This window comes from Balaenoptera borealis (assembly GCF_965194805.1).
Source record: "Balaenoptera borealis genome assembly, chromosome: X".
In the NCBI taxonomy this organism is placed as follows: domain Eukaryota; kingdom Metazoa; phylum Chordata; class Mammalia; order Artiodactyla; family Balaenopteridae; genus Balaenoptera; species Balaenoptera borealis.
In genome coordinates this window covers 70,211,960-70,233,979 of record NC_138881.1, presented here as the reverse complement: position 1 = coordinate 70,233,979, position 22,020 = coordinate 70,211,960, and the positions used below count along the sequence as shown (strand labels likewise).

The following is a 22,020-nucleotide window of genomic DNA, read 5'->3' as shown; positions in this document are numbered from 1 at the left end:
TTGCAAAGTGAAATAAATCCAGTGATGTATTTCTCATAAACTATGATCAACCAATATCAGCAAAGTCTTTGTTTCACCTAGACTGGGTTAGTGGTAAACAACTGATCCAGAAGAAAATGGCTCTGTGTCCTATGACTGCAATCTAGAAACCTTAGAGAGTATGTAGTACCTTTAGGTGACTGCTTTGTAAACAGTACTCTCAGTTTCACCAAGAAGTTCATGGACTATTTAATAGCATAAAATAAATAATAAATTTTTGTTCAGAAGGAGTTAGTCTTTCCTTTTGCAGCCTGACAGAAAGCTCTAATTTTTCCTCTTTGCTCTAAGACAAAAACTATAGGATTTATAGCTGTCACTTCTTTTAATAAAGATAATAGGAGAGTAATGTTTTATTTCAACAGTGGATTTCATGTGTTCTCTAACATGCCCTGTTTTTTCCGTTCCGTATTTGGGTAGTGGCAAGCTTACATTTGTTCCTGTTCCCTTAATCTTTGTTCACTACTGCACCCAAAGCCCACACTACAAGTAACGTTGTCTAAAAATTGCCGAGATATGCTACATTCTTTTTGGTATTAGGAGCAGCAAATTAACCATTTAATTTGCAATTTCTGATGGTCAAATGGGCATCAGCACAACCAACCAGATAAAACTTGATTAATTATTTATTTCTCTAGTATGAAGGCATGTTCTGCAACTCCAGATGAAACAATTACACCATGGCACAGTTTAGTTCATGGCTCTTGGCTTATCCTAATTACTCCCGTGGAAAAATGAGCAGCCCTCTAGATGCATCATTACACAGCCAAATTCACTGGTTCAGCAGTGTCTTGGTAAATGCTTGGCCATCTGTAGATACGGGCATGGCCTAAGAAAAGAAAAAAAATCACTTGGACTTTTAAATTGTTAAAGTTTAATCTAAAGTAGAATAGCTGAACTTTTTCCCTAACTGCTAAGTTCTTTCTCCCACTGAAGTACAAAATAGTCTTTTGTGAAATGCGTTTTAGTCTGAAGGACACAGCATAACCGAGCAGGACTATTTTAATAAGGAATATAATTTTAAAGCCCTTTAGCAGTGATCATTGAACACTCAAAACTAGTATGAAAATCACTTATCTCAAACACTTCAAAGCATTTGGTTCAGAATAGTTGCTCATTTCTCTCCTTATTTCCCTTTTGTCCAGGGTTCCACACTATATAATCCACACTCTCAAGATCTAGTATTTTGTTACCTCCTTAATAGTGTATGAAGAATTTTTCTCTTAGGTAAGATATTGTATAAGGACCTGAAAGAGAAATGCTCCTTTATTTAAATCTGTAAGAATAAATCAATGTGAAAGGACCACAACTATAAAATTGGAAAAAATATGTCCACATACTAATTCAAAACAATTGATTTTTCTGACTCAGGCACTGCTGTCAGATTTACCTCCTGAATTAGAAGAGATGGATTTCAATCATGCCTCACCGGAGCCTGATGATACCTCATTCAGTGTGTCTTCTTTATCAGAGAAAAATGCCTCAGACAGTTTGTGATTGGGTGGGGGGAGGATATATGATACAGCCTTTTGGCTACCTAACAGGTATGCATTTCAACATAGTTGCATTCTGTTGCCCCGAAATTCTTTAGTTGGAAAAAGATATTGTCGAACAATGTATACTGAAGGATTAACAAGATACAATGGCTGTGGTGCAAAAAGATGTATGTAAAATTTAAAAGCATTGTTTGAGAGTTTTTTCCAAATTGATGGAACTCTGGGAAAAAATGTATTTAATTTTGAGCAGTTTAGCTATGAAATGCATAATGTCTAATTTCTGAAAGGTCTTTTTGGTTTTATAGAAGAATCTTAGTTTTAGTAATAGTTTTGACCAGAGACACAAAAACAAAGATATTTCAACATAGCTTATCAAGTTACTGAAGCTTGATTAGTCTTGTTTATGTAGCCATTACATCTTCTTTCTTCCTCTCTCCTTTTCCTGTCATCCACATACACCTTTATTCAGGAAAGTGGACTGAAAATTGAAAACAAAACCTTAAAAATATTTTAACCTGGATGAGTCTTGGGATTTATTTTTAAACCCCTATGAGAATTTGACTTAAGTTAATGATTGAAAATTGAAGTGATTACTAGTATGTAATTGTAAATTATTGGTATTCTTCCATTATGTAACCCAAATATTTTTTGGGGGGAAGCATTATGGAAAAGTAATTCATGAACATGAAGTCAAATAAATTATTAAGTGTATAGAACAAAATGTTGTAAAAGATTAATCTTAATGGGAGCTCTTCATTGCTGCAAACGACAAATATTGATAAGATTCACATTCTACTAGTAAATTTGTATAACTGAGTTAGACGAAATGTTGCACAAATATTACAAGTTTATCACCATCACCATAATATTTCTTCAGTTCTTACACTTTATGAAACAAGAAGTCAAGGTAAGCCACTGAGTTTTCTTTGTGTTTTTTTTTTTTAATCTAGTCACTTAGCTTTGCCACAAAATTTACCTCATTTCCATGCGAGACTTGTACAGAGTCATCAGCCAAGGATAATATCCAAAAAGAATTATACTACTTTGGTTGTAAATCACAGTCCTCTGAATTTCCTGGATACTATTCTATGAGTACACTCCTAAAATGGGCATGCTACCCAGTTGTTCTATTAGTAGCTACCAGATAGCACCACACTGTAGACAATTTTTTGCAGACCTTCCCTTCCAGGATACCAGATGGCATTACCATGACCCATAGAAGGGAAAAATGCTAGTTTCTCCCTGAGCACACAGTATCACATATTTGTGAGTTGGCAGTGTATTTGTGAGTTGGAATTGTATCACATGATTAAAATACTATCTATACCTAAAAGATTAATGAAGTAACTAGATGGCTCTTTTGGCCATCAAGCTTCTATGTCAGATATTTTTTGTAATTTGTAAGTAAAATCAATTTTTATCTTGGAATTCACAGGTACCAACTTATGAATACAAAAATGCAGTCATGAATGTCTTTGACCTTTAAATGTCCCCTCCCACACACACAAATAGGTAAGGTTCATTGATAATCATTCACTTTGTCAGTTATTTGTTTGATTTAATATTGCTGCCATGCTACTGTTATGGTTCTTTGTTAGCAGAAATATTTCAGTGGTTAGGTATGCTCCCTTTTAGCTGAGAGCTGTATGGTTCTTCATAAACAATTTTTAGTACTCCTTGTTGACAAGACAAATTCCATTCAGAGAAAAGAGGGCTGAGTAACAGAACCTTGGATATTAAGTTTAAATTTATCAGTCACACTAATTCCCCTATGAGATAAAGAGTCTCTATTATATACAGCAAATATAGAAACCATTTCTTGAAGTAACATGAACAAATTCCAGGCCTTCGAGTCTCTCTTAGGATCCTTTTTACTAGTTGTTGAGTTTATCTTTAAATTCTAATTTCTCCTGCTTCAATTTAAGCCCCTTATTATTGAGTTCTTGTTACTAAGTAAAGATAGGTGATTCTCTCCTACATCTTTCAACTCTATGGATTACGCTTGTCACATTTCAGTAATTAGTCAATAAATCAAAAAATATTCATTGAACTCCTGCAATAGGGACATTGGATTTCTACTCCTCAGCAAGCCATAAACTTCAAAATAAGTTATTTATTTTCACTTTTTCAGGGATATAAATAAAATTATTTAAGTAGAAATTTTAATAGACTTAAGGAAATCCTTAAGTCTAGGTATGGCATAGATGATTCCCTTGTCCCTGTTTAAAGTTCCATTAAAATAGAAACTGCATAAATCATAACAGTACACTTAGGAATCCTTTTGTCTTGACATTTGTGTTTCAGCCCTAAAATTATTTCTTTTACTATCATTGAATGTAAAACATTTCTAAAACGAAATACGGTTTTTCTGTAGCAGGAACCAAAGGAAATAGATGTATCCAGAAAAAAACAATCAAAATTGGCAGAATGAAATTATACACCATAGATTTTGAAAATGATGCCAAGGTCAAGTATTAAAAATCTACTTTGAAGAAAACATATTTTCACATGTATAGATTGGAATTGATTTTGAGACATTTTAGAGCAGGAAAATATCAGTTTATGGACTCCTTTTGTGAACATCATCATGATTGGGAGAAGAAAAACAACTAGTGTTTTTTTCTTTAGGGCTTTGACACAATAATAAAACAGAACATACTATCTGAAGCCATACTATCTCTCACAAAGACAGATGCCAACATGAAAATTTTTTTTCCTTTTCTTTTAACTATCCTTTGATGTCTGCTTTTGGCCTGTTTCTAAACAGGGAATGTGTATCTAAAAGCAGTTACCAGGACTTCCCTGGCAGTCCAGTGGTTAAGACTCTGAGCTCCCAATGGCTCCGCCAAAAAAAAAAAAAAAAAAGAGAGCACTTACCTTTCAAAATGTGTTTTAAAAAAAACCCTGAAGTACCTTTCTTATTTCAGCCAAGCTAAAATTAGTCCCAAGAAAATGAGAACTGCAGTTACCCTGGAGAATAGGAAAATTAGCACATGCAAGGAAAACATTGAAGAAATCGGCCTCTTCATGGAACCTAGGGATGTTTTGTTGTAACGTCAGTTATCGACAGAAGGAATTTTGTACTACCATTGAAATCTTGTGATAGAAATGTTTGTTATTGTTGGAGAAGAAAAGGCTGCAGCCCAATTACATCCTAAGCTCTGTATACTACCAAGACCTCAAAAGATGTCCAAGAGGTAATTTCTCCAAAGGCAGTAACATCTATTTTAAGACATTTTCACAGTCAGCAGTATGTAAGTTTGTAGGAGAAACCATAAGTGGTATATTTAAAAGAATTCTAGGCTCTAAGATTGACTTTGTTGCCCTTTTTTAGGGAGGAGGGAGCATTCAGCCCATTTCCAAGAATAGTTTCCTCACCTTGGCCTGATAGCTTACGATCATATTTAAGAAGAATTCTGAAAACTCTAACCCCTGTCCTTCCTCCATATTGCAGTGATGGTATACAGGGAATATTGCTTATTTTTTTTAAATATTAGATTTTCATTCAGATCCTAAAAATGCCAAATTCTGATAGATTAGCCTTTTAAGGGAGTTATCAGTACCATGGTGTCTAGATGATGAATAAATGGGTTTATCTTTGAAGTTGGTGTTATCCTTGGCAGACAGCACTGTATCATGCTCTTCACTAAGCTATGCTCTGTGATGTTATAATGGAGGAGCCTACTAACTTGTGAGCCTACAGTCAACATACCATTGCCCGAAACAAACCTTTATTAAGAACAGATTTCCTAAGGGATAAAAGAGAATAAAGTGATATTTTCATGGAAATATATTATGATTGTTCCATTAAAGTGTATACTGAGTATATATTTCTCCACATTGAAATTTTATTTTGCATTAACTTGTTAATTACTTTTAGTAATCTTGTGTCCCATTTTACTGGCACTACCTCTGAAACATACTATCATGTTAAAGCTACATCAGACTGTATAATGTGAAATTTTGTAGTGTTTTTATTTAAACTTTTATAGAGGCAATAAATGATTTCCAACTAATAAAGACATCTCTTTCTTGTAATGTTTATTTCTCTTTCTTGTAATATTTATTTTTCTAAGTCTTTGTGTTTTAAGCATTGTTCCCCTTTCACAGATAATTTTTTCCTCCCCAAAATAAGGTTCTGATAAAAAGACCAAACAATGCAGAGAATAATAAGGTATTTCGAGTCAGAAAACGGAGAACATGGAGCGCTCAAGTGGAAATTTGGTTGATTTCCAAGCTGACATGTGTATCATCTTTAATTGACTTTACATAACAAAGAATTACTCCAACACCAGTGGAATAGAGTGAATATTCAGTAATAGACAACAGATTCAAATGGTTAAAAGAGCAAGTAAATCTCCACAGTATAAACAAAGAATGCTATTTTTACAACAGATTTTTTTAAGTGTCAGTGGTTGCATCTAACTTCTGGCTCTCTTTTTGACACCTGTTGAACAGGTTTTTAGTTTGGGTGAAATACACCCGTAATTTTTTGGTTAATGTCTTATGCCAATTAAAGCTTTTCATGTTATCAAATGTGGGAGGGCATGGGATGAGCTTCAAATAGCACATCAGCAGTTTCCCTTCCCAGTTGATACATTTTCAGGAATTTTGGAAGGACAAAATGCACTTCACATGACCCAAGTCTTTCTCAGATCTGCAAAATCATTGACTTAAGGTGGTGAAATCCTTTGATTTTATAAAAATGAATGGGAGTCATTACAAATATATTTAAAAGACAAGTCGATCGATGAGTATGTCCAAAAAATTGAATGATGTTTTTCACACTCTTTGAGACTAGTTTTTTTATATTTCTTGTTTATATCATATTATAAAAATAATAGATGTTCTTTGCAGACATTTTAGAAAATGTAGCTAATATAAAGACAAAAACACTTGCAATCCCACTCCCCAATAATAATCATTGTTATCATCTTAGTATATTTACTTCATCTTAGTATATTTCATTTCTTGTGCATATTACATATATTCAGCAATAGTGGGATTATACTGATTATGCAGTTATGTGTCCTGCTTTTTCTCTTAACAATGTATTGAGAGCATTTTCCCATGTGACCATTTGTCACCAAGATGTTTTAGTCTCAATTACATTTGGACCTAAAGGGGATTTTTTTTTTAAATTTATACAGGAAAAATCAAACCTTCTACTAATGAAAATACATTTATTCTAGAGAATTAACAAGTAGCTGCTTTACATGAATACTATACTTTTTAACTTAAATTTAAAACAAATGATGCTATTAATCTACTTTCATAATAATAAAGTAGCTATATTTTGGCTGCAAGTTACAAGGTACTTCTCCTTGATACTTCTACCTAAGTAATGTTTTTATTACCTATACTAGTAAACTATTCTAAACTCGAAAAATAAAACAAAATCATTTTTAGGTATGAAAGGTCTCCTACTGTGTACACCAATATGCACTTGGAGTAATAATTTTTTGAAATCAGTTGGAATGTAATTCCAATTCTTCTCTAAAGAGTAAGACTGTTTCTTTTTATTACAGTGTTCTGTTTCAGCCAGTTTTGGAAGTTTGGAAAATGTTACCAATTCTGGATTTTGTTGTGAAATAGCAATCAATATTTATATCTCCATTTTATGATATAATACAATGTATACCAAGACTATCATAATCAAGTACCTCCTCTGTGACCTAGGCCATGTGAAACTAATATTTCCCAGTACCCAGGTCACTCCCTATTTAAAAGTTACATCTGTAGGGAGGCTTATTAATTCTTTCAAGCTGTTAGGAGACCATTCAATGCAGTGCTTCAATAATGTCAGAACTGGTATCAATAACACTTGTTAGCACAGTTCTGAGACCCAGGTCACAGGTTTGATCTCCATTCAGATCAGTTAGTTTATACAAAAGGGAAAAAACCTTCTGCTACAGGGTCACCGTGTTCGAATCTTGTCTTGCAGTCTATCAGTAGTCACAGAGCGCCCCGGGGAAGATGTGGGTGGATATAATCAACCGTATATGTGGCTTAAATGGTATAAAATAATGGATGTTGGGAAGGTTCTCTTGTCCCTACTCACCTCCCATGCCTCTTCTGGAAGTTTATTGGTAGTAATTTACTGGGAATAGTTTGGTATAAAATGTGATCATCTTTGACAAAGATAAGGGGATCTATAAGGTGTTCATACCATAATAGCATTCGCCTAATCAGCTGCATTCTTTTATTTTTTTTTCCAGATTCTCCTGTTCTTTTTTTCAGCTTTATTGAGGTATAATTGACGGACAAAATTGTAAGATTTTTTTTTTCACACACACACACTGTATTTTATTTTTACAAGAGATAAATAAACTGACACCAAGCATTGTAAATGGATGACCACAACAAAAGCAATAATGATTGAAATTACCAAACCAAAACACACTCATACTGTGTCATAATATTGACATTCAGTCCAGTAATCCTCCACTGTAACAGCTCCTTTACTTTGAACTGAAAATTGATTTGTATATATTTTGCCTCTGAGTCCTTGTGGGATTTTTTTTTTATTCAAACAGAAAGTCACAAAAATTATAATCATCCTCATCAGTTCACTCAGTCCCATGTAATTAATTTTTCTTTTTATCTTGATCTTTTGTTAGCACTTTTATGAATTCATCAGTTTTCCATTAGAGTTCTGAAAATGCTTATTCATTCAGTTCAGCAGTATAGTCAGTTACCAGAAACCTGTACTTGTCAGTCTTTTCCATGAATTCCTTGAAGATGAAACCCCTTTATAGAAACATTTTTGTGAAAGCATCAGAGTACACCCAGAACTGTCTGTAAATGACAAAAGACTTAAAAATGACCACGGTTAAAGATTTCATGAAAGTTCATAATGATGCAATTGACAAGGTAATTTAGTTATTTCTGAGATACACATTTTAAAGTAATAACTAGAATTATGACTTATAACATTATACCAGAACATACAAGATTTTTAGAAATTTCATGTAATGTCTGAAACATTTATATTAACATATTTCCATACAAATAACCCAAAGAAAGTTTAGTATTAGTTGGGTTTTTTTGATTGTTTGTTTTATTATACTACAGGTTCTTATTAGTCATCAATTTTATACACATCAGTGTATACATGTCAGCCCCAATCGCCCAATCCAGCACACCACCATCCCCACCCGACCACGGTTTTCCCCCCTTGGTGTCCATACGTTTGTTCTCTAAATCTGTGTCTCAACTTCTGCCCTGCAAACCCGTTCATCTGTACGATTTTTCTAGGTTCCACATACATGCGTTAATATACGATATTTGTTTTTCTCTTTCTGACGTATTTCACTCTGTGTGACAGTCTCTAGATCCATCCACGTCTCAACAAATGACTCAATTTTGTTCCGTTTTATGGCTAAGTAATATTCCATTGTATATATGTACCACAACTTCTTTATCCATTCATCTGTCGATGGGCATTTAGGTTGCTTCCATGACCTGGCTATTGTAAATAGTGCTGCAATGAACATTCGGGTGCATGGGTCTTTTTGAATTATGGTTTGCTCTGGGTATATGCCCAGTAGTGGGATTGCTGGATCATATGGTAATTCTATTTTTGGTTTTTTAAGGAACCTCCATACTGTTCTCCATAGTGGCTGTATCAATTTACATTCCCACCAACAGGGCAAGTGTGTTCCCTTTTCTCCACACCTTCTCCAGCATTTGTTGTTTGTAGACTTTCTGAAGATGCCCATTCTAACTGGTGTGAGGTGATACCTCATTGTAGTTTTGATTTGCATTTCTCTAATAATTAGTGATGTTGAGCAGCTTTTCATGTGCTTCTTGGCCATTTGTATGTCTTCTTTGCAGAAATGTCTTTTTAGGTCTTCTGACCATTTTTGGATTGGGTTCTTTGTTTCTTTAATATTGAGCTGCATGAGCTGTTTATATATTTTGGAGATTAATCCCTTGTCCGTTGATTCGTTTGCGAATATTTTCTCCCATTCTGAGGGTTGTCTTTTCATCTTCTTTATGGTTTCCTTTGCTGTGCAAAAGCTTTGAAGTTTCATTAGGTCCCATTTGTTTATTTTTGTTTTTATTTCCATTACTCTAGGGGGTGGATCAAAAAAGATCTTGCTGTGATTTATGTCAAAGAGTGTTCTTCCTATGTTTTACTCTAAGAGTTTTATAGTGTCCGGTCTTACATTTAGTTCTCAAATCCATTTTGAGTTTATTTTTGTGTATGGTGTTAGGGAGTGTTCTAATTTCATTCTTTTACATGTAGCTGTACAGTTTTCCCAGCTCCACTTATTGAAGAGACTGTCTTTTCTCCATTGTATATCTTTCCCTCCTTTGTCATAGCTTAGTTGACCATAGGTGTGTGGGTTTATCTCTGAGCTTTCTATCTTGTTCCATTGATCTGTGTTTCTGTTTTTGTGCCAGTACCATATTGTCTTGATTACTGTAGCTTTGTAGTATAGTCTGAAGTCAGGGAGTCTGATTCCTCCAGGTCCTTTTTTTTCCCTTAAGACCGCTTTGGCTATTCGGGTTCTTTTGTGTCTCCATCCAAATTTTAAGATGATTTGTTCTAGTTCCGTAAAAAATGCCATTGGTAGTTTGATAGGGATTGCATTGAATCTGTAGATTGCTTTGGGTAGTATAGTCATTTTCACAATACTGATTCTTCCAATCCAAGAACATGGTATATCCCTCCATCTGTTGGTATCACCTTTAATTTCTTTCATCAGTGTCTTATAGTTTTCTGCATACAGGTCTTTTGTTTCCCTAGGTAGGTTTATACCTAGGTATTTTATTCTTTTTGTTGCAATGGTAAATGGGAGTGTTTCAATAATTTCTCTTTCAGATTTTTCATCATTAGTGTATAGGAATGCAAGAGATTTCTGTGCATTAATTTTGTATCCTGCAACTTTACCAAATTCATTGCTTAGCTCTAGTAGTTTTCTGGTGGCATTTTTAGGATTCTCTATATATAGTATCATGTCCTCTGCAAACAGTGACTGACAGTTTTACTTCTTCTTTTCCTATTTGTTTTGCTTTTATTTGTTTTTCTTCTCTGATTTCCATGGCTAGGTCTTCCAAAACTATGTTGAATAATAGTGGTGAGAGTGTACATCCTTGTCTTTTTCCTGATCTTAGAGGAAATGTTTTCAGTCTTTCACCATTGAGAATGATGTTTCCTGTGGATTTATCATATATGGTGTTTGTTATGTTGAGATAGGTTCCCTCTATGCCCACTTTCTGAAGAGATTTTATCATAAATGGGTGTTGAATGTTGTCAAAAGCTTTTTCTGCATCTATTGAGATGACCATATGGTTTTTATTCTTCAATTTGTTAATATGGTGTATCACATTGTTGATTTGCATATATTGAAGAATACTTGCATCCCTGGGATAAATCCCACTTGATCATGGTGTATGATCCTTTTAATGTGTTGTTGGATTCTGTTTGCTAGTATTTTGTTGAGGATTTTTGCATTATATTCATCAGTGATATTGGTCTGTAATTTTCTTTTTTTGTAGTATCTTTGTCTGGTTTTCGTATCAGGGTGATGGTGGCCTCATAGAATGAGTTTGGGAGTGTTCCTTCCTCTGCAATTTTTTGGAAGAGTTTGAGAAGGATGGGTGTTAGCTCTTCTCTAAATGTTTGATAGAATTCACCTGTGAAGCCATCTGGTCCTGGACTTTTGTTTGTTGGAAGATTTTTAATCACAGTTTCAATTTCATTACTTGTGATTGGTCTGTTCATATTTTCTGTTTCTTCCTGGTTCAGTCTTGGAAGGTTATACCTTTCTAAGCATTTGTCCATTTCTTCCAGGTTGTCCATTTTATTGTCATAGAGTTGCTTGTAGTCGTCTCTTAGGATGCTTTGTATTTCTGCAGTGTCTGTTGTAACTTCTCCTTTGTCATTTCTAATTTTATTGATTTGAGTCCTCTGCCTCTTTTTCTTAATGAGTCTGGCTAATGGTTTATCAATTTTGTTTATTTTCTCAAAGAACCAGCTTTTAGTTTTATTGATCTTTGCTATTGTTTTCTTTGTTTCTATTTCTTTTATTTCTGCTCTGATCTTTATGATTTCTTTCCTTCTGCTAACTTTGTTTTTTGTTTTTTCTTCTTTCTCTAGTTCCTTTACTTGTAAGGTTAGATTTTTTACTTGACATTTTTCTTGTTTCTTGAGGTAGGCTTGTATAGCTATAAACTTCCCTCTTAGAACTGCTTTTGCTGCATCCCATAGGTTTTGGATTGTCGTGTTTTCATTGTCATCTGTCTCTATGTATTTTCTGATTTCCTCTTTGATTTCTTCAGTGATCTCTTGGTTATTTAGTAAAGTATTGTTTAGCCCCCATGTGTTTGTGTTTTTTACATTTTTTTTCCCTGTAATTCATTTCTAATCTCATAGCGTTGTGGTCAGAAAGGATGCTTGATATGATTTCAATTTTCTTAAATTTACTGAGGCTTGATTTGTGACCCAAGATGTGATCTATCCTGGAGAATGTTCCATGCACACTTGAGAAGAACGTGTAATCTGCTGTTTTTGGATGGAATGTCCTATAAATATCAATTAAATCTATCTGGTCTATTGTGTCATTTAAAGCTTCTTTTTCCTTATTTATTTTCATTTTGGATGATCTGTCCATTGGTGTAAGTGAGGTGTTAAAGTCCCCCACTATTATTGCGTTACTGTCGATTTCCTCTTTTATAATCAGCTGCCTTCTTTACGACATTGGGTGAAGAAGATCAGGGCACTGAGAGCAAGATAGGTGGGGAAGTGGGCAATTAAAACCAGAGAGGGATAAATACCTCTAGAACCTCTAGAAGTCTTGAGGGAGGCATAACATTGGAGGGCCCTAAGTGTCTGGTGGGCAGGAAAGAGGGAATTCTAGGCTCTAAAATATAGAAGGTTAAATGTAGGTAGAGTATTATAGTGCAGGGGTTAGGATAGAATATTGTAGGAGTTAAGTTATGGGGTCAAATCTGAGTTTTATACTTGGACAAGTTATTTGAACTCTCTGTGTTTAAGTTTCTTTGCAAAATGTGAATAATTATAATACCTATCTCATTGGGTTGTTGTGAGGAAGATGATAACCTACCATAAAGTGCTTAGCACAGAGCCTAGCACACAATAAGTGCTCAGTAAATGTTAGCCAATGTTATTATTATTACTTACAGAAAGGAAATTGAGGGGATCCAAATATAATATCCAACTACCAATTTTACCCTGGACAAAAATGGCTCAAAACAAACATCTAGGAGGATCAAAACACAATTCAAAACAATTTCACCTATATTTAGTTTCTTACTAGCAGGGTTGTCACATTCAATGGATGGCACAGTTTATTGGTAGTGCCCTCAGTATTCTTCTTACTGCCTTAAAGAGTTAAGAGCCCTTCCTCTCTATCAAAGAGCTGCCGTGGGAACTGGGGCAAATCAGACTTATCTTGCATTGAATAAAATATTGATGTCATATAACATATTTCATCCAGTTTCATTGATCTGTTATCTGTATGTGTACAGTTTTATAATCTTACATGAGCCAAACTCGTTGTGGAAAATGATATTTCTTTAAACATTCATTTGACTGTTTATACACCAAGTGCTGGTCTCCAGCTTAATGTGTATGTGTATGCAGGTGAATTTCTGACAGATTTTTGAAATTATCTGCAGAAATTTTATATTACTTGCCTTTTTGTGGTTTTTCTTCCGTTTCTAATCAAGTGAACCCAGGAACAAATCACTGATACATGCAACAACTTGGATGAACCTCAAAGACATTATGCTATGTAAAAATAAACCAGACACAAAAGGCTACATACTGTATTCTATTTATATGAAATTCTGGGAAAGAAAAAACTATAGAAACAGAAATCAGATCAGTGGTTACCAGGGATTGGGGTAGGTGCAGGACTTAGACCGCAAGCTGGCACAAGGGAATTTTTTAGAGCGATAGGAAAATAAAGTGAATTCTAGCCAGTTATTACTGGTTCTGGAATACATTAACTTGTTTTGTTCAAGCACATGTTATTTATCATTTGAAAACACATTATGGTTTTTCTAACTACATATTCTGTATTTACAGGCAGGTTTCCTTCCAGTCTATTCATGGGCACACATTTTGCTTTCTAAGGAAAGGTTATTCTTTCTAATCAAATGCCATTTGAAAATACTTAGTTCACCCCTGTGTCAAGGATTGTACAACCTGTATCTTCACTGGCACACTGGGTCAGAGGAAAGGGCTGTTTACCTTCCCTAAGGCTGGTTACTAGATGCAAGGCTCTTTTACTAAATCTATTAATATAGGTGCTGGAGAAATTAGATAAATATTTCAATGGATTTATTTTATTATATGACCTTATAAATTTTTATATTCATATCTCATTTTTAAAGCATTAACACACATCTTAACTGGAAAACCGGCAACAACAGCAATAACAAAATTTCAGACATAAAAAGAAAGAGACCTCGGGTTCACTAGGATAAGATATATTGACCCATTTGGATACAAATGCTTGCTGGAAACAAGGAAGGAAAAAAAAAGCCTAGGTAAAGGAATTTAGAAAACCTTAGAACCAAGACAATATCAAGGTCAAAATGTAATAAAGCTACTTATCCAATAATTAATGTTCCTCCTCATCCTAATTTGAAACTCATAATATTCTGGGCTTTTATCCCCCCACTCTTTTTGGTACTTTTCTAGTACCAGCATTTTTAGTAGAAGGGGCTGAAATTCTTGAGATGGAAAGTTCCTGGATCTTAAATCCTATGCCCCAGCCTCTCTTTTCTCCAGTAAGATACATTGTAGTGTGGTAGAAAAGAAAGATCACTGGTTATGTGATTTTGCTCAAGCTGTAAATTCTTTAAGCCTCAATTTCTTCATCTATGAAATGGAAATAATATGTGTTCTGATTGCCTCTCACAGTGGTTGTGAAAATCATGAACTAGTTTTAAAAGCACTTTACAACTTACAAAGCAATACAGAAAAAAGATTACCATCTATTAATACTCATTGATTGCCTATATATTCAACATTATATAGGCTCTGGTGGCCATATGGAAAGCATTTTCACTGGCTTCCAGGAGCTTGGTGTACTTTTAAAACTTATGCTTAAACAGATAAAATGTAACATACAAGGCAACATACAATTGAGTGTTAAATGTCATGGTGTGGTTACTAAGAGGTTGGTGAGGAGTTGTTTGGAGGGGACCTAAATCAGGGGCAGTTGTCAAAAGAAGCTTTGTGTAAGAGGGTAAGTTTGAGCTGATTGGATCCAGCCAAGAATTCATCCCTTATGGCCACCAAAAGATGATGTGGGGAAAAATACATGATTTGTCTTCATGGGTTTAAAGATAGCTCCCAAACATTTTCCTAGCTTTCATTAAGGCATTGTTCATTACATATCTGTCACCTGAGAACTTATTCAATTCCAGTTTGAACATGTTTATATTTTCTGTTTTCATTCACATAATTGATATTGAATCCATATTATGTGCCAGGAATTGTGCTGGGTGCTAGGTTCTATGACCTCCCGGAACAAGTTCAATTAATTTAATGTCCTCTGTGTAGATTCATACAATGTTAGGGCTGAAGACCTTAGTTCCTCTGGATCAAATCTCTCACTGTAAAAAGAAGGAAAATGGGGTTCATAGAGATGACATCACTTAGCCAAGATCTCACAGATCATAAAAGGCGAAGCTAGAACTAGACCCTAGGTCTCCTCCTACCCAGATCAGTATGTTTTCCATCATACTAGATTATAGAATAGTACCTTATTTTACTGATTCTAAACTACCTCTTTAAAACAATGGTTCTCAAAGTTAAAATTGCATAAGAATCATAGGGGAGGGAGTTGTTTAAAATGCAAGTTCTTAGGTCTCATAGCCAGAGATTCTAGAAAACTGAGACTTGGGGTTTTGGTTTGTTTGGGGTTTTGTTGTTGTTGTTTGTTTGTTTTGCTTTTTTACTTTCTTTTGACCTTGTCATTTACCCAAGTGATTGCGATGTAGTGGCCCTCAGCTCACACTTGGAGAAACTCTGTATTAAAGTTTTAAGTAATGACTATACATAGTTTCATTGTTCTGTGATTTGCTGTTACTCATTAATAATCTTCATAATTTTAAGGACTTCATTGATCTGTATCAGCCTTGGTCTTTGCATATATAAAAAGCCTACACTTTAAGTTCTTTTCTTACATTGAAGTCTTCCATAGCCTTGAAATTTTTAGTTCTTTCATCATAGAATAAGAAGTGACTACCTCATACCCTTACTACCACAGCAGTGGCCCCAGACTGAGTTGGTTGTTCATGAATCAATACCTGTCTGGGGTTTTCAGAAAATTAGAAAGGATTCTATGTTAGAGCAGAACAACTGGTGCCTAGTGCAGACCCTAAAACCATGTCTCGATGACAACAGATGTAGGCTTCTAAGGAAGATGTAGACCTCTAAGGTCACAGTAAAAGTCTATCTAAAGCAACACACATACACACACATAACACACATAACAACAATTCACAAATAGGAATGGCACCAACTGATGGATCAGATTCTAGGAAAATAATTGGGTCACCTGTTGCTAGTGGGTGGGACAACTATGTGTGAAAATATCATTAATGTTGGTGTCTCTGTCTCCCTCTCTCTGGACCTTTTTTACCTCCTCCTTCTATGAACTTAAGAGTGTCAAAAGGCATGGTCCACTGATGCCTGCTCACCTCTTCTGAAGCACAACTTTTCAGTATGCTATACTATGCAGCCAGCTGGTGGCTGATCTGACTGATTTGGGCTCAGGAAAAATACCCCTGTTAAGTTCCCAGTCTAAACTTGTTTTCCAATCATTTTTACACTAATCTCAGCACTAGGTTTTTACAAACCCAGCTAATAATACAGTCACACTTTACTTTCTCATTTACCATTGTTTCTCATGTGATCTCTCTTTCAGTGACCTCAAAGTGGGGAAAGGGTGATTGGTGTGGTAGAGTTTGGATATTCTTGAGTCTCCATAGCACTCCAAAGCCTAACAGTAGCAGAGAAATATTTTAAGACTGAATATCATTGAACTTTTTTATCATGAGGAAAGTAAGTTGCCCAAGGTCCAAGAGTTACATAAGAACTCAGGAGCCAGGATAGAACCCAGGAATCTTGTGTTCACTGTCTTATACCCTTTGTACCAAACAATTACATGCTAAGTGGCTACTTGAGGTTACCTATTCCCAGAGTTAGCAGTTCTTGTGTGTGTGTGTGTGTTTTTTACACTTCCCAGAAACAAAATGGAATCACAATATGCAATATTTAGAAAGCAGACTTTCTCACATTTTATCTTAAGGGCTGGAGGTTCTGTCTTTCACCAATATCTAATCAAAAAATTGTGGTGGGGGCTTCCCTGGTGGCGCAGTGATTGAGAATCTGCCTGCCAATGCAGGGGACACGGGTTCGAGCCCTGGTCTGGGAAGATCTCACATGCCGCAGAGCAACTAGGCCCGTGAGCCACAATTACTGAGCCTGTGCGTCTGGAGCCTGTGCTCCACAACAAGAGAGGCCGCGATAATGAGAGGCCGGCGCACTGCGATGAAGAGTGGCCCCCACTTGCCGCAACTAGAGAAAGCCCTCGCACAGAAACGAAGACCCAACGCAGCCATAAATAAATAAATAAATAAACCCAAAGTTTAAAAAAAAAAAAAAAGTTGTGCCATTTAAAAAAAAAAATTGTGGTGACCATATATCTAATTTTAAGAATGAATACAGTACTCTATATACAGTAGTCACCCAAATATGCTTGTTGATAGTGATATCTTATTCTAAAAATACTAATCCTATGGACAAAATCCACTGGGTCAATTTCAGTATAGAGCCTCAGACTAGAAAGACACTTTGAACAACACCAGATCAATTTTAAAGCCAACAAAGATCCTTTCAAATATCAATGGCATATAGTCCTCCAGATTCTACTTGGACACTTCTAGTGATCTCTCCTTAAAAAGACAGTCTATTCCATTGTGACATCCTTCAAGCATTCTAAAGAATTAAATTCAGACTTTTTATAACTTCTACCTATCGATCCAAATTTTGCCCTCTTAATTGACACAGAGCAATTCTCCATTTTGTATATAAAATCCCTGTAAATACTTGAATCCAATAAGCATGGCCTCTCTCTCCATCCACAACTCAAATTTTCATCCCTAAAAAGCATTTTCCCATGTCAAACAGCCATAGCAATTTCCAACAATTCCACATTTGACTTCATAACCAAACTCAAAGCCAACCTGGTCACTCTCCTGTAGAATATCTGAGATTGTTGCACCTGGAAAGAAAGAAAATTCCAGTTGCAATATAGTCAGTCAGGAGTAAAGTAGAGCTACTAATGGCATTGCTCTGGATTTGTATACAGTTAAAGAAGCCTGAGCTACATACTAGAAAAGCTAAAATAGTGAAACCATACTAAAGAAGCTCTGACATCTTTTACTTTATTCAAATTAGCATCCTATTGAAATTTGGAGATCTGTACAACTAATAACATGTTTAGGAATGGCCAACTATAGTCATTTACATCCCTTAAAAATCTCTAAATTGCTGAGCAAAGAAATATTCTGCTTCCTGAATTCTTAACAATTGATCTTAAAAAAAAAAGAACAAAGTCTTCTATTTTCAGGAGACATTAATTATGCCTTCCTCTATGTCTGTGTTATAAAACAACATATCATTGATCACAACTGTACTTGAACTTTCTGCACAGTTGCAGAAAGGTTAATATAAAATAGACCTTCTTATACAGTGTGCAAATTGCCTTTAGAAAGATGGAGGTTTTAAGAACATGACTATTCCCAAAAGGGAATAAAGAGTAAAGAGTAAATTTTCAATACTTTTGTTATGCAGGCTAAACCACAAGATTACAAAATTACTAATAAAGAAGAAAATTAAACTATTAGCAGTAATTAGTAGTTATCAGAGCTGTTTCTAGAAGAGTATGGACTATCTCTAAGAGATAGTGATAATATTGGGAGTGGTGATGGTGCATATTATTGTACAGTTTCCACACTGTACCTATGTACTCAGGCAAGGGATAAAATGGGTGCTGAAATGCAATTTGTGCACCCCTTGTTAAGACTTGCAACCTCAGAATGGAAGGAAGACTAAAAGGGGCACCCTTTTAAAATTCACCAGGCCAGAGGAGACACTGTTTTGTAATGTTGATCTTAAACAAATAGACTGTCAGTTATTTCTCCAGCAAAAGTGGGCTTATTTGGGATTAGCAAATAATTGCAATTTGGGGTCTGCAACCATGGCAAGCCACATGCAAGTCCCCACACAGCAAGCAAAGGAGAACGTTTTTAAAGAGGGGAAAAGGGAGATAGCCTCAACCACCAGAGGGCAGAGAGCAGAAGCAAGAAAAACTACAATCCTGCAGCCTGTGGACCAAAAACCACAGTTACAGAAAGATAGAGAAGATGAAAAGGCAGAGGGATATGTACCAGATGAAGGAACAAGAAAAAAACCCAGAAAAACAACTAAATGAAGTGGAGATAGGCAACCTTCCAGAAAAAGAATTCAGAATAATGATAGTGAAGATGATCCAGGACCTCGGAATAAGAATGGAGGCAAAGATTGAGAAGATGCAAGAATGATTAACAAAGACCTAGAAGAATTAAAGAACAAACAAACAGAGATGACCAATACAATAACTGAAATGAAAACTACACTAGAAGGAATCAATAGCAGAATAACTGAGGCAGAAGAACGGATAAGTGACCTGGAAGACAAAATGGTGGAATTCACTACTGCGGAACAGACTAAAGAAAAAAGAATGAAAAGAAATGAAGACAGCCTAAGAGACCTCTGGGACAACGCAACAACATTCGCATTATAGGGGTCCCAGAAGGAGAAGAGAGAGAGAAAGGACCAGAGAAAGTATTTGAAGAGATTATAGTCGAAAACTTCCCTAACATGGGAAAGGAAATAGTCACCCAAGTCCAGGAAGCACAGAGAGTCCCATACAGGATAAACCCAAGGAGAAACACGCCGAGACACATAGTAATCAAAGTGGCAAAAATTAAAGACAAAGAAAAATTATTGAAAGCAGCAAGGGAAAAACGACAAATAACATACAAGGGAACTCCCATAAGGTTAACAGCTGATTTCTCAGCAGAAACTCTACAAGCCAGAAGGGAGTGGCATGATATACTTAAAGTGATGAAAGGGAAGAACCTACAACCAAGATTACTCTACCCGGCAAGGATCTCATTTAGATTTGATGGAGAAATCAAAAGCTTTACAGACAAGCAAAAGCTAAGAGAATTCAGCACCACCAAACCAGCTCTACAACAAATGCTAAAGGAACTTCTCTAAGTGGGAAACACAAGAGAAGAAAAGGACCTACAAAAACAAACCCAAAACAATTAAGAAAATGGTCATAGGAACATAAATATTGATAATTACCTTAAACGTGAATGGATTAAATGCCCCAACCAAAAGACATAGACTGGCTGAATGGATACAAAAACAAGACCCATATATATGCTGTCTACAAGAGACCCACTTTAGACCTAGGGACACATACAGACTGAAAGTGAGGGGATGGAAAAAGATAGTCCATGCAAATGGAAATCAAAAGAAAACTGGAGTAGCTATACTCATATCAGATAAAATAGACTTTAAAATAAAGAATGTTACAAGAGACAAGGAAGGACACTACATAATGATCCAGGGATCAATCCAAGAAGAAGATATAACAATTATAAATATATATGCACCCAACATAGGAGCACCTCAATACATAAGGCAACTGCTAACAGCTATAAAAGAGGAAATTGACAGTAACACAATAATAGTGGGGGACTTTAACACCTCACTTACAGCAATGGACAGATCATCCAAAATGAAAATAAATAAGGAAACAGAAGCTTTAAATGATACAAGAGACCAGATAGATTTAATTGATATTAATAGGACATTCCATCCAAAAACAGCAGATTACACGTTCTTCTCAAGTGCGCACGGAACGTTCTCCAGGATAGTTCACATCTTGGGTCACAAATCAAGCCTCAGTAAATTTAAGAAAACTGAAATCATATCAAGCATCTTTTTCTGACCACAACGCTATGAGATTAGAAATGAATTACAGGAAATAAAACGTAAAAAAGACAAACACATGGAGGCTAAACAATATGTTACTAAATAACCAAGAGGTCACTGAAGAAATCAAAGAGGAAATCAAAAAATACCTAGAGACAAATGACAATGAAAACACGATGACCCAAAACCTATGGGATGCAGCAAAAGCAGTTCTAAGAGGGAAGTTTATAGCTATACAAGCCTACTAAAGAAACAAGAAAAGTCTCAAATAAACAACCTAACCTTACACCTAAAGAAACTAGAGAAAGAAGAAAAATCAAAACCCAAAGTTAGCAGAAGGAAAGAAATCATAAAGATCAGAGCAGAAATAAATGAAATAGAATAAAAGAAAACAATAGCAAAGATCAATAAAACTAAAAGTTGGTTCTTTGAGAAGATAAACAAAATTGATAAGCCATTAGCCAGACTCATCAAGAAAAAGAGGGAGAGGACTCAAATCAATAAAATCAGAAATGAAAAAGGAGAAGTTACAACAGACACCGCAGAAATACAAAGCATCCTAAGAGACTACTACAAGCAACTTTATGCCAATGAAATGGACAACCTGGAAGAAATGGACAAATGCTTAGAAAGGTATAACCTTCCAAGACTGAACCAGGAAGAAACAGAAAATATGAACAGACCAATCACAAGTAATGAAATTGAAACTGTGATTAAAAATCTTCCAACAAACAAAAGTCCAGGACCAGATGGCTTCACAGGTGAATTCTATCAAACATTTAGAGAAGAGCTAACACCCATCCTTCTCAAACTCTTCCAAAAAATTGCAGAGGAAGGAACACTCCCAAACTCATTCTATGAGGCCACCATCACCCTGATATCAAAACCAGACAAAGACACTACAAAAAAAGAAAATTACAGACCAATATCACTGATGAATATAGATGCAAAAATCCTTAACAAAATACTAGCAAACAGAATCCAACAACACATTAAAAGGATCATACACCACGATCAAGTGGGATTTATCCCAGGGATGCAAGGATTCTTCAATATACGCAAATCAATCAATGTGATACACCATATTAACAAATTGAAGAATAAAAACCATATGATCATCTCAATAGATGCAGAAAAAGCTTTTGACAAAATTCAACACCCATTTCTGATAAAAACTCTCCAGAAAGTGGGCATAGAGGGAACCTACCTCAACATAATAAAGGCCATATATGACAAACCCACAGCAAACATCATTCTCAATGGTGAAAAACTGAAAGCATTTCCTCTAAGATCAGGAACGAGACAAGGATGTCCACTCTCACCACTATTATTCAACATAGTTCTGAAAGTCCTAGCCATGGCAATCAGAGAAGAAAAAGAAATAAAAGGAATACAAATTGGAAAAGAAGAAGTAAAACTGTCACTGTTTGCGGATGGCATGATACT

General features: G+C 35.3%; 1 protein-coding gene across 2 annotated transcripts in view; it reads left to right on the top strand.

The window, feature by feature from the left end:
• Positions 1-17,155, top strand: part of HDX (highly divergent homeobox) — a 180,922-nt gene extending 163,767 nt beyond the window's left edge. For both annotated transcript variants that reach the window (XM_082377176.1, XM_082377177.1), the window contains one exon: positions 1,408-17,155. In XM_082377176.1, the coding sequence (XP_082233302.1) occupies positions 1,408-1,533 (126 nt within the window). In that variant the 3' untranslated portion in view covers positions 1,534-17,155. The remainder of the gene's footprint in view (positions 1-1,407) is intronic.
• The last annotated feature ends 4,865 nt before the right edge of the window (positions 17,156-22,020 follow it).